Source organism: Pelmatolapia mariae, linkage group LG16_19, assembly GCF_036321145.2.
Source record: "Pelmatolapia mariae isolate MD_Pm_ZW linkage group LG16_19, Pm_UMD_F_2, whole genome shotgun sequence".
In the NCBI taxonomy this organism is placed as follows: domain Eukaryota; kingdom Metazoa; phylum Chordata; class Actinopteri; order Cichliformes; family Cichlidae; genus Pelmatolapia; species Pelmatolapia mariae.
The window spans coordinates 10,635,782-10,649,108 of NC_086241.1; the positions used below are offsets into that span (position 1 = coordinate 10,635,782).

The 13,327-nt window shown below is 38.1% G+C and overlaps 3 protein-coding genes across 3 annotated transcripts; 2 read left to right on the forward strand and 1 right to left on the reverse strand.

Annotated features, from left to right (window-relative positions):
• Positions 1 to 1,556: 1,556 nt before the first annotated feature.
• Positions 1,557 to 11,242, reverse strand: LOC134645761 (olfactory receptor 6N1-like). Its single transcript, XM_063499346.1, has 2 exons — positions 10,327 to 11,242; positions 1,557 to 1,561 (listed from the first exon to the last, which is right to left on the reverse strand). Exons 1-2 carry the CDS (start codon positions 11,240 to 11,242, stop codon positions 1,557 to 1,559), a joined length of 921 nt encoding a protein of 306 aa, XP_063355416.1.
• LOC134645300 (olfactory receptor 2G3-like) lies at positions 1,589 to 2,509 on the forward strand. The gene has a single exon (XM_063498688.1). It carries the CDS (start codon positions 1,589 to 1,591, stop codon positions 2,507 to 2,509), a length of 921 nt encoding a protein of 306 aa, XP_063354758.1.
• LOC134646315 (GTPase IMAP family member 8-like) lies at positions 5,175 to 8,670 on the forward strand. The gene is made up of 5 exons (XM_063500179.1): positions 5,175 to 5,913; positions 6,335 to 7,056; positions 7,099 to 7,675; positions 7,761 to 7,822; positions 8,479 to 8,670. Exons 1-5 carry the CDS (start codon positions 5,175 to 5,177, stop codon positions 8,668 to 8,670), a joined length of 2,292 nt encoding a protein of 763 aa, XP_063356249.1.
• Positions 11,243 to 13,327: the final 2,085 nt, after the last annotated feature.

Sequence of the window (13,327 nt, forward strand, 5' to 3'; positions counted from 1 at the left end):
TGGTTATATGACTAGAAATGCTAAAATGACCATGATAGCATAGACACAAAGAAAAGTTGTGGAGAGGGCGACTTTAAGCGAAATTAATGTGCAAATGGTCAAAAGAACCCTCACATTTCTACTGGGTAAGAATCATTGAATGTACCTACCACTTTTTTTTAAAAAACCCTAGACATTATAATTGAACTTTCCTCCACCCACAGGACAGACCAAAACAAAATGTGAAAATCATTCCAAAATGTAGGAAAAAATGAAAAAATGAGAAGGATTAAAATTAGAACACCCCCAAGGACCATAACTGCCATCGTCACCACCTGACAAGACAATGATAATAAAATTAGTGTAAAGGAAATCATTTACAACCATTAGCACTCTGCACTACAGCTGTCTACATTTGCATGCAACACACTAATCATCTACCCACCTCAATATTACAAATACGACTGTTTTTATTATTTAACCTGTCCCTTCTAAAGATAAATCCTCAAATAACTTTGTAGTTCCTCTCAGATCAACTCATTTACTGACGTGTCAAGCATCTTCAGTCAGATTGAGGTCAGGACTTAAAGTATAGGCCACTCGAATTTCTACATTTTGTTTATCTTAAGCCATTCAGAGGTAAACTTGCTGGTGTGTTTTGGATTATTGTCTTGCTGCAGAACACAAGTGTGTTTCAGCTTGATGTCACAAACAGATGGCCAGACATTCTCCTTCAGAATATTTTGGTAGACAGCAGAATTCATGCTTCAATTTACCTTCTTTCAGGTCCTGAGGCAGCAAAACAGCCCCAGACCATCACTACCACCACCATATTTTACTGTTGGTATGATGGTCTTTTTCTGAAATGCTGTGTGACTTTTACACTGAATGTAATCGGACACGCACCCTCCAGAAAGTTCAGCTTCTGTCCCATCAGTCCACAGAGTTATTTTTCTAAAAGTCTTGGGGATCATCAAGATGTTTTCTGGCAAAATTGAGACAAGCCTTCATTTTCCTTTTGCTCAGCAGTGGTTTTCATCTTGAAACACATTTTTGCCCAAACTCTTTCTTACTGACCCTAACTGAAGCAAGTGAGGCCTACGGTTCCTTGGATGTTGTTCTTGAGTCTTTTGCGGTCTTCACTGCTCCTTTGGGGTTATTTTGGTCAACTGGCCACTCCTTGAAAGGTTCACGACCGTCTCAAGTTTTTCGTTACCTGTGGACATTTTTGGCTTCTGGCAAAAGTACTTCTTTAATAATTTCAGTTTTGAGTTTGAATAAAGACATTTTTATTTTTTATTAGCATGGAAACAGAGAAAATGAAACTTTCAATCAGTTCCGATGTTGTTGAGAATATAAACAGCAAAGAGAAGGAAAACTTTCACTAGTAGCTAGTCACCACCCCCCTCCCCACCCTACCCCACCCCACCCCCACCCAACCAAGAGAGGTTGAATTCCCAGGTGTGTGTTTTTTGTTGTTGAGCCGAAGGCAGTAATTACCAGGAGGCGTAGAGGAAGAGCAAATATTGTTAGAGGTGTAGATACAGCAGCTCTTTGCTCTGTACACTCACATGTTGTTACACTAAGAAGGTAAATGTGCTCTCTGATCATGGATAATGTGTCTAATGCAAGAAGTTTCATTCTATTAGGATTTAATGAGACGATGAATTTCAGAGTACCCCTCTTCACATTCACTTTACTGTATTACTGCATGATTTTATTAATGAATATCTCTCTTGTGCTGCTTATTTTCTTGGATGAAAATCTGCATGAACCTATGTACATTTTACTGAGTAGCTCTTGCATTAACGCAATTTATGGGACCACAGGTTTCTACCCAAAATTCCTTTCAGATTTACTAAGGCCTTCTCAAACAATCTCATATGAAGGGTGCCTTTTACAAGCTTTTATCATATATTCATTTGTCTGCTGTGATTTGTCCATTTTAGCTGTTATGGCCTTTGACAGGTATCTGGCTATATGTCGACCTCTGCACTACCACTCTTTTATGACAAACAGGAGGTTCTCTCAGCTGGTGTGTTTCTCCTGGCTGACACCTTTATGTATTTTAGCCATCAATGTCCTGCTAACATCAAGACTGAAGTTATGTGGTATAAACATTCGGAGAGTCTTATGTGTAAACTGGTCAATTATTAAACTTGCTTGTCCTGAAGCTGAAACCTTTCCAAACAACATCACAGCATATGCAACAGTTATCATTTATGTGTCTCATGGCTTTTTTATAATTTGGACTTACACACATCTCATTAAAACATGTGCAAGGTCCAGAGAGGACAGAGAAAAGTTTATGCAGACCTGCCTGCCCCACCTGACCTCTTTGATCACATTTATAGTTGTGATGGGTTTTCAGTCGATATATGTGCAATTTGAGTACACCGTTTTTTCTGAAAGTCTCAAAAACTTCATTACAGTTGAAATTCTCATCATCCCACCTTTTATGAACCCTCTCATATATGGATTCAAACTCACCAAAATACGAAACAGAATCCTGACTTTACTTAAATCTTAAAAGAAACTAACTTACGTCAAGTTTAGTTTACTTAAAAAAACAAGAGTAAAATGCAGCATTTTCCTTAGAGTATAGAATTTACTATGTGAGCTATTCTGTTGTAGATGACTTATAAGGACAGGCCTTACTATGTTTTACTGTTTTTGACAAAGATCAATCGATAATGTTCCATGTTCTGTTTTCTCAGGAAATGTGACATTGAGTTTTGTATTTTTAGTTTTTATGTTCTACCTTTTACTTCTTTTTTAATTTATGCACTTTGTAGATAAATGGTAATAAATATATAAAAGAGTGTCTGTGGTTAAAATTTCCTCCATGTTTCAGTCAGCAAAGCCTATGGATCATCCCAGAGCAATAGTAAGCACTGACATGCTCTTATAGATTATAATCATGCTAAATGATCATCTCTTGTTGCTTACATACCTTCTTTTGCAGAATTTTAAGAAAACTTGCATCCATAATTCTCTGCACATTTACAAATTAATTATGTTATTATTGAATATTGATCCATCATCCATTATACAGCATGGAATCCAGTCCCTCGCAACCCTAAACTAGATAGGCCAGTGGACTGATAGATAAGCCTTCATTTATTTTTCATCTTTAAGTCTTTAATCCTATCTGTCTTATTATTTGAACTTAAGGTGTCATTGTGTCTGATTCTAATCATCACATTCATTACGATGTAAAATTGTGTTGCTGTTTACAGTAGAGGGGTAGGAAGTACAATGCTATTCAAGTGAAAGCAATTTTAGCTACATTGTTACCTGTACATTGTTACATTGTACACTTATATCAAAAATCTAATCAGCTGTTGCATAAACCTTACATCGGGTGGTTGTATAATCAAGTTGTTGTGCACTTTAAATTCAATATTTAAAACATAAACAATAAAAACAAATAAAAAATACAAAACTATGATAACACGTGGGTTTTTCAGGTTTACCGAAAAACAGAATATGGAGCATTGATTTTTATCAAAAACTTGAGAGTAAAACCAAAAGTATATTGAGGGTCCACTGGCAAAACTATGCATTTTCTGGACACTAGTCTCATGAACTACAATAGCTAACTGTTGTTTAGTAGCTTATGTTAAAAATATTGTTGCAGCCTAATAATCATGTTTTTCAGGATCTGTGGTCTCTCAGCCTCAGACACATCACATACCAATGAAACATCTTAGAAAGCCAAACTAGATAAAATGAACATTTTGGCTTTTACTTTTATCAAACAATGCTGCATTAAGTTTCAAGCTGCTACTGACGTGGTTGCTAGGCAGCTTTTTAAGCTAACCTCTAACATCTGCTCACTTCTGGCCTTAGAGGTCTTCTAATGATCAGGTAGGCCAGACAGAGAGAGAGGATTGGCTAAGGCATAAGGTCTCAGAAGGTGAGGGAGAGGGAAAAAGTGAAGTACTCTTGTCTAATCTACTCAGTGCAATATACAACATACATAAATGGAAAGCAGTAAAGGGCAGAAGATGTAAGTAGATGACAAAATTCACGTTTCTTAGTTTAGAACAAAATCTTAATCTTAACTAGGGCCCCCAAAGGATTCACCCTGGTCCTAACAGCATTGTTAATCTAATGTGACTATCAGGGTTCGGCTGTGTCAGAAGAGCTGATCCACTCAATCATCAGTAATACAAATGTAAGAAAACTAGGTTTATCTGGTGTTTAATCAGGAAGCAAGGGTGTTTAATGCATTTTAACAGTTTTAGATTTCAGATTTCTCAATGAAAATGAATTGACCCAAAAACATACACAGAGACACTACAATACTACCCTTTACCAAGATTACAATTAAATGATCTATTTAATGTATTGATTTTGCTAAATTACGGAAATGATTATCTCACAGCAATCAATCAAATGCTAGAATATGCTTCATTAAACTTTAGATTACTGGAATTGCCAACATATTGGCTTTTGTATGCAATATATTATGTATACAGGACCTCGGGGTTCTGCAGACATGTAAATATAAAGTACATAGACAGACCTCTGTGCATACACAGATGTCTTAAAAGAGTTCCTCCCTCAGTAGTTTGGACCTTTTTGGAGGACTGACAGCATGTTTAACTTACTACTATGTAAGAACACAGAAAAGATCCTCAAATACACTCACTGAACTTAGGCCTTGGCTTCCTTGGCTCCTTGATGTAATTAAACTGTTACAGAAATGTTACCTGTGTGAGCTAATTAGATGATATCTTCCACTAGCAGAGTGGTAGGGGCTGGACTTTGACCTTTCATCAGACAGAGAGCTGAGTCAAACATTAAAGCTCAGGCTGACACTGGGCTGGACGATGTTTTTCCACTTCACTTTGTTTTTGGGAAAACAGGGTTTTTAACTGCAGTGAATCATCTTTAAAGTGACATTTTAAAAGATGGATGACAAAGTTTTAATGGCTCACAGACACCATAAAGGTATGTTCCCAACTTATACCTTTATATAAGTCTTAAATGTGTCCATACAACATTTTCGAGGCTGATTGATTTTAGTATATTAAATCCAATTAGATCTATTTTTATTCTGTAAATATTCCATTGCAGTTAAGAGAATTTCAGCATTTTGCATAGCTCAGAGGAAAGTTGTGAAACCATTGGGAGGGCTTTGTCTCACATCAGCTGCTTGCATGCCAGAGTTGTGGTAATTCAGTGACATGTTGTACTCTCTGCTGGCAGAGAACAAACACATTCTCCAGGAGCTCAGGATTGTGCTCTTGGGACACGACTGGCTGGAGAAGAGTTTGACAGGAAACACTATCCTCGGCCGTCAGATGTTTGACACCAGCAGAGACGTGAAGATGTGTGTTAAGAGACAAACTATTCTTGATAAAGGACTTAAAGTGGTTGTGGTCAGTACCCCTGAAAGATGGATTCACTATTCTGTCCAAGACTCCGGCCTGTTAAATATGAACACAGCAGCCTGCGTGGCCATGTGCCCACCGGGACCTCATGCTTTCCTCATGGTTATACCGATCAGCTCGCACAGAGGTCGGGAATGGACAGTAGAGGGACCTCTGGAGCAGTTAAATGACACCCTGTGGAGGAACACAATAGTAATATTCACGAGATATGAGCAGCTGAGAGGGATGTCTGTGGAGAGTTACATTGCAAAATACAAGTTTCTGAAAACCCTTTTGGACAAATGCATGTATAGATACCACCTTTTAGATACAAGCACTTGGGGAGAAGATGATCCCACTCAGGTTAAAGAACTTTTTGAGAAGATTCTTGCAGTGGGTGAAGAAAACATAAAAGCAGGAGGAGTTGGTTATGTGACTAGAAATGACGAACTGACCAGGATAACAGAGAGCCAAAGGAAAAAAGTGGTGGAGAGGGCGACTTTAAGGCGAATGAATGTGCATATGGTTAAAAGAACCCTCACATTTCTACTGGGTAAGCGTCACTTCATGCACCTATCATATTTGTAATATGATAAATTACCTGGACTAATTTCTCCTTAGCCCAAGTAAAACATTTTTGCTGTTGTCTCTGCTTCCAGGTGTTTCAGTGTGGTTGTACTTACTGTTTTATTTTGTTAGTCTTTTGTCTCATTTATATTATGTTCAGTTTTCCTTCCCCTGTTTCTCCCTCTAGCTGTGTGTTTCTTCCTGCTCCTGTTTTCTCTCAGTTTGGATGTTTTAATCCTGATTCATGATTCACGGCAATAATGCTGTTTTCTCAAACTTCTCATTCAAACCAGCATTGTGGAAACATCTAAAATTCATCATTCTCATTTACCTGAATCGACTGCAAGATAAAATATACATTTGAAAAGCTAACATCATTACCTAAATCTTGCATTTCTGCAATACAGGAGAGTTTCCCCCAATTTCAGCGCTTCGAATTCTGGTGGTGGGACCGAAGCAGGCTGGGAAGAGCTCAGCTGGAAACACTCTTCTTTGTGGTGAAGTCTTTGCTGTGGGACAGTCAACATCACAGGTCACTGAGAGGGAGGGTGGTGCTGGCAAACTGCAAATAACTGTTGTGGACACTCCAGGATGGCATGGACGATACTGTTCCGAGGACACTCCATGGGAAGTACAGGATCTAATTACTAGCAGTGCATCCCCGTGGGCTCCTACTCCTCATGCTGTCCTGGTGGTTGTACGTGCCGATGAGACCTTCACTGAAACCGACAGAATTAGAGTGGAGGAACACTTAAGCTTGTTCGGTCTCTGGGTGTGGATGCGAAGTATTGTGTTGTTCACCTGGGGAGACAAACTGGGAGTCACTCCCATTGAGGAGCACATTGAAAGATGGCCAGCTCTGCAGCAGCTTGTGGACAAATGTGGAAACAGATATCATGTTTTTGATAACTTAAACAGGGTCGGAGACATCCAGGTTAGAGCACTACTGGAGAAGATTGAGGAGACGGTGGTGGAGAACGATGCCAGATACTTGGTACAGAGTTTCATGAATCTCCAGGAAAGCAACAAAAAGCTGGAGAAAAGCTCCAAAAAGACTGTGAGGCAACTGAAGAAGGTTAAAGCAGAGAATGATGTCCTGAGAAAAACAGTTGAGGAGAGGGAAAGGACAGTGGAGGATATGATCAATATAGCTAAAGAGAAAGATGGACAGGTTCAGGCTTTGAAGGTGACAACAGAAGATGAGAAGGAGTGGTTAAAGAAAGATTATGAAGAAAAGATAAGCATTCTAAACACTGAAAACACTCAACTCAAGAAGGACATTATGGAAAAAGACAGGGTGATAAAAGAGCTGAGTGTAGTGAAAAGACATTTCATAAAGTCTACAAAGCAAAGGAGTGAAGGGGACAAAGAAAAGCTTGAGGAAAAGATGAAGGCGCAAGAGCAAGAAATTGCAGGCTTAAAGAAAATGTGTGTAAAGAAAGAAAAAGACACGGCGCAAATGCTGATGGATCACAGGCAAGAAGTGATGAAGCTCAAAGAGATGACTGAACAGCTGAAAAAAGAAAATGAAGATGCAAAGAAAATGTTGAAAGTGACGATCAGTAGGATGCAGAGGCACTACAAAGAGACGGAAACTAACGGGACAAATAAGATGAACACCGTGCACTTTAATAAAGGTGATCATGGAAAAACTGTGACAGACCTAAAGTTGCTGGAGGAACTTAGCAGAAGACCAAAATGGGCATTCACAATACCTTCAAATCATCATCGACATGTCATCAACCACCGTGAGTATGAGAAAGTGATCCTGAGTGTGGTTACACGATAATGAGTATTCTCTGTAAGAACAATGTCAAAATGTCACTCATTAAGTTCCAGAAGCAGAGCAGAAGAACCTGGATGTGCCGGACAGCGGTGCCAATGTCCAACACAAGGTGAGTAAAAATGGAGTTGAGAAGCCAGTCCGACCATGATGAACGCACAAAACGCTCTAGATAAGACAGATAAGTTTCTTTTATGTGAACACAAAGGTCTTTACAGCTTGTCTAAAATACATTCTTAAAGTTTTTCATGCATCTCAGCCTCATTTATATCCATAACACATCAGTTTGATTTATTTATTTGTGCATCATTTGAAGCATCAGAGTGGAACATGTATGACAAATCATTCGAATTACAATAAGGATTAATTCACTGGGCCTCCCTAATTTAATGGCAATCAACCAGAAGTAAATTATGTAAATATTTCACGCTGGGTTGAGGTATTTGACTCCACAAATACAATTTATTTCACTAAATTCACATCACTTACTTGAAAAAGTTATTTAAAGTTTCAGGAATATTATACACATTCAAAATGTTTCGCACATGCACTGTCATCAGGATTTTTTAGATGAAGATTTCAGAGCTGCTTTCTCATTTTCCCAAACTACTGCCCAAATCCATTTAAGTGTGTTTACTCCAATGCTACTACGTCCTTTACTTATTCTTGCAAAAATAAAGTATGCTAACATACTGTACTAGAATACAACACACAGTGTATTAAATAACTGAAGGATGGCCTAGTACAGTCCCTTTTTTCCCCCAACAGAAAGAGTCTGCAAACCCAGCGAGCAGACATGAAGCAGGCCTGACTTCATCATGGCTCAGAGCCGGAGGCGCAGCTCTCGGAGCAGCAGCTGGAGCCTTTGTGGCCTCATCCAGGGTGGGCACAGGGATGAATGCCAGGTCAGCTGGCTGGGCTGCAGCTGGGGCTCTCCTGGGCAGCTTATTGGTCCAATAAATTAGATCCCTGGAGGACCTGATTCAAGAGACCTGAGATCTATTATATGACCATGTTTAGTGTACAGACTAAATATGGTCTTGGCTTCTACTGCTTTTGTGTTCTGTACTTGAAACTCAGTAACCCAAAGTGCATGTATTTGATTTTTTTTAATGCCATATTGGAAATAATCTCAACTGTACACTTTTATCTGCTGAATGTTAACAGCAAATTATACTCACACCACAACAGTTTTTGCGCTTTATTTCGGCTTTGAATCACTGGTAGTTTGAACATATGTCCTCTGTATGGAAATAGCTGGTAAAATAAAATAATATATATTATACAGGATATGGCACACATGTTGGGGCATCTTAAACTGTCAGACTTTTAGAACATTTTCTGCTCACCCAACTCTGTGCCTAAAAATTGTACGAAGATCTCAAAAACTATTAAAGATAAAAGCCTGAAATTTTCCTTAGTCTTACTGATTCAGTTGTATGATAAGAATCTGAAGTCTCAGTTTCAGTAGTCTTGTGAAATGCAAAAAAGATGTCACATGAAGTCTCCCATTAGCAATAATAATAAGCTAATAATAAACTATTTTTCTAATATAATAGATAATTATTTAACTATAGCAGTAATAATATGCTACTGTACAACCAGGAAGGCGTGTAGAAAGTTGAAGATGCCCATGTAGAGTACAGACAGGCAGCATAAATTTATGTTTTAATTTATGGAGGAATATGTTTTTTTGTGTGTTTGTATTGTCTCTTAATACATTTCTGCAAAAAATACGAGTTGAAAGTTGAATCCAAATAGAACAAAGAGTTTCCAGATGGCAGATTGGCATGTGGGAGGCTGATAATTCAGGGTATGTTTAAACCATACCATCAAACCTATGAATTACTTAAAAAGACAGAAGGCCAAAAAACAAAACAAAACAAAAAAATAGGTTACAGAAAAGTTAAAAACAAAAAACAAAAACAAAAACTAGAGAAGTATAATATACATACATACATCTTGTAAATAAGATCCACACAGGTTTTTTTATGCCATCTAGACTATTATCTTTTCATTATTATTTTTGTTATTATCTTTTTGTTACTTACACAATCAGAGGTGTTGTCATAATAACATTATAATATTAGAAACTTGTTCAGGTGTTTGTGAAGTTGTTTGGTATCATGTGGTGGTTCGTGCTTCTAATAAGGAAACCTGATCTTTGACACATGCCTGACAAAAATCCTATTGATGGAAAAAATGTTTTTCCAAGAACATTTTAAAATAAAATAGTAAAATAGTTCCTCAAACCCTTTTCCTTTCTATTTATGCTATGACACAAAAAAACTTCAGTTAAAGACAATTGTTTTTTAATTCTCTTACATTCCACATGTATATTTGTGTATCTATTTTCAATTTGCTTTACATACAGCAGCAGAAAAACATCTTGTACTTCATATAACAACAAATAATTTCAATAAAAATGAAAAGTTAAAAATGAGCTGAAACAAATCCCCATTATTTTCCTGGATAAATGATGGGGCTCAGGGATGTATCCCTGACAAAATACTGAAACATGAAGTTGCACCCTGTTTTGTCACTGTCTATGGACAAAGAAATAATGAGAAAAACATTGAGTGATTAAACTTTATTAAAGTGGTTATTTTTGTTTACGGTAAACAATACTCAGAATTTTATTTCGTATTTTGGTAAGTTTAAACCCATAAATGAGGGGATTCATAACTGGAGGGATGACGAGAAATTCAATAGCGATGAAGTTTTGGAGGCTTTGGGGTAAATCTGCAGAGCCAAATCGCATGTACATCAAATCAAACAGTATTACAATCAAAAATGTGATTAAAGAAGTCAGATGGGGCACACAGGTCTGCATAAACTTCGCCCTGTCCTCTTTGGACCTTACAGTTGTTTTAATAAGATGCATGTACGTCCACATTATGAAAAACCCATGCGACATATAAATGATAATTACTGCATATGAAACAACACTATTTAAAAGGGTGTCTGTGTCAGAGCAAGCAAGTTTAACAATTACCCAGTTCACACAGAAGACCTTCTCAATTTTTGATCTGCATAAAGTCAGTCTTGATGTTAGCAGAATACTGATGGATAAAATGCATAAAGGAGTCAGCCAGGAGAAACACACCAGCTGAGAGAGCCTCCTCTTATTCATGAAAGAGTGGTAGTGCAGAGGTCGACATATAGCCAGATACCTGTCAAAGGCCATAACAGCTAAAATGGACAAATCACTACAGGCAAATGAGTACATGATAAAAGCTTGTAAAAGGCACCCCTCATAGGAGATTGTCTGAGAAGATGAAAGCAGATCTAACAGGAATTTTGGGTAGAAACCTGTGGTCCCATAAAGTGCATTAATGCAGAAACTGCTCAGTAAAATGTACATGGGTTCATGCAGGTTTTCATCCAAGACAATGATCACAACGAGAGACATATTGATTAATAAGATCATACAGTAATACATTAACGTGAGTGAAAAGATGGTAAGTCTGATATTCATTGTCTCATTAAATCCAGAGAGAGTGAACATTCTCACAACAGAAACATTATCCATAATCAAAGAGCAATACTCACAATTTCAAATATTCAGATTATAGCTGTCGAGTGTTCAAAATGCAGAGTGAGCAGCTACACTGTACTGTGTATTCTCACTCGGCTCTCATTCAGCATCGTCTATTAATAAACGCTTTGATGATGACAGCACGACAGCTGGGAATTCAAACTCAGATTGGCGGTCCTCTACCAACTCGTTTCTTTAGATTTAAAAAATTTTCATTCAGTTTCAGTAATTGAGTGTTTTTGATATTGGGACACTTTAAGAATTTGTGAATTGTTAACTTGTTTAGTAATATTTTTTCTAACTATGAATTATTTTGTCAACTGTAAAAATTATATTCTGTTAACTCTAGATGTCTGGCCTGCAGTGTTTTATAAATTAGATTTTTGCAGTGTACAGTGGTTAAGGTGTCCTGATCCTGGGTTCAGTGTATGGACTTTTTTTCTGTTATTATTAAGTATTCTTTGTTTAATGCCTAGTTTGTTTGTTTACATTTTCATCTTGTATTTTTTCTTTTATTAGTATTTTAAGTATTGAGTTAATTGTTCCAGTTGCTGTTTAGATCAGTTTATTATTTATAGTTTATACTTTGCGTTTCTCAGTTTAGTTATTATTGCTAACTTTCCTATTTTACTTTGTTAGGCTTGTGTCTTGTGTTTTGTGCTACTTTCCCTCCTATGATGTGGTGATTGTCCGCACCTGCAACTTATTTTGCACTTCCACTCCACATAACATCTGGACTAATGGCGAAACAACTCATAGCTCAGTGTTTCAACATCTGGAAGAAAAAACTGCTATTACAACTAAAGATCGACAAGGTACAACACAAATGTTAAACCAAGGGGGCACCAGGTCGTCAGGTCAGGGGGGTGATATTATCTCGACCCTCCGAGATTAGGTATCAAGTGCCAAGACCAACTGATGTGTTTGAGGTGTTTATTGTAAGAACACCTGACCTGACAGATATGATCATTGCTAAGCTGGAAACCTGAACCCTCTGTGGCTGATTACCAAGACTATATGAAGAACCATCTGAAGGTGTACTAGAAGATGTGAATGCAGTTTTATGGAAAATCCCTACTGCAACCATCATCGAAACCAACCAGCTGATCTACACTATGGGAGCAGTGATCAGTGAGGTGCTTGGCTACAAGATGAACAGCTACAAGGATCAGTACCCTCCATGGAGAAGGAGACTAGAAGCCAAGACAGGATGGAGAGAAGTGAGCCAAATATCGGAGCTGCAAAAAGGTGTGATGAAGAAAGGAAATCATACTTGAGGCCTTGGAAACTGCCAAGCAAAGACTCACAACCTTGACTTGCCATTTGAAGAGGTATACTAGAGAGATCAAAGCGAAGACCACACCAGCTTCCCTGAACAGGCTCCAGTAACCATCACAGTGGCAGATATCCACAGCAGAGTCTCAAGAATAAAGAGCTGGACAGCATCAGTTACTGACATTATTCAAAGAAGCTAACTACACTCCATGGGCATCTGGCAGGACAAATGCACCAGCTGTTAATGTATGAGAGATGCCCAGAATGGCTAACCAAAGGCCTGAAGGGATCGGTCCCATCTAACTACAGGCAATAACCCGGTTCAGTGCCAAATGGAATCTCCTGTCAGGCATCAAAATGGTTATCATTTCTTGGATTTACTACAAGAAAGTCTACAACTTAATGCCTCACACATGGAACCTGGTAATCCTAGAACTGTATGTGCTCAACAGGACCTTAATATTCTTCATCAGGAATTCTATGGGGATGTGAGAACACCACTAGATCAAGCACAAGTCACCATCAACATCATCAACAAGACTTGCTGAATACCGACAACAGAATGGAGCAATTTGCCACCGAATGAACGAGACATCAATTCACTGATCCATACGTCTAGCGTCAACAAAGAGAGGGAATGTAGTCAGAACTGAGGGGATTGCACTACCAGAAGGCAATACTGCAGACATCGAGGAAAGTAACAAGTCCCTGGGAGGCAGCACACACCAAATATCTGTAGAAAGTAAGGCAAGTCCTGAGGAGACAGCTGAATGGGAAGAACGCAAGATCCAGGCAATCAACTTC

Coding starts and splice junctions, on each gene's coding strand:
- LOC134645300 (XM_063498688.1), top strand. CDS start 1,589: ATGGATAATGTGTCTAATGCAAGAAGTTTCATTCTATTAGGATTTAAT.
- LOC134646315 (XM_063500179.1), top strand. CDS start 5,175: ATGTTGTACTCTCTGCTGGCAGAGAACAAACACATTCTCCAGGAGCTC. Junction 5,914..6,334: donor AACCCTCACATTTCTACTGG/GTAAGCGTCACT, acceptor TCTGCAATACAG/GAGAGTTTCCCCCAATTTCA. Junction 7,676..7,760: donor TCGACATGTCATCAACCACC/GTGAGTATGAGA, acceptor TCACTCATTAAG/TTCCAGAAGCAGAGCAGAAG.
- LOC134645761 (XM_063499346.1), bottom strand. CDS start 11,242: ATGGATAATGTTTCTGTTGTGAGAATGTTCACTCTCTCTGGATTTAAT.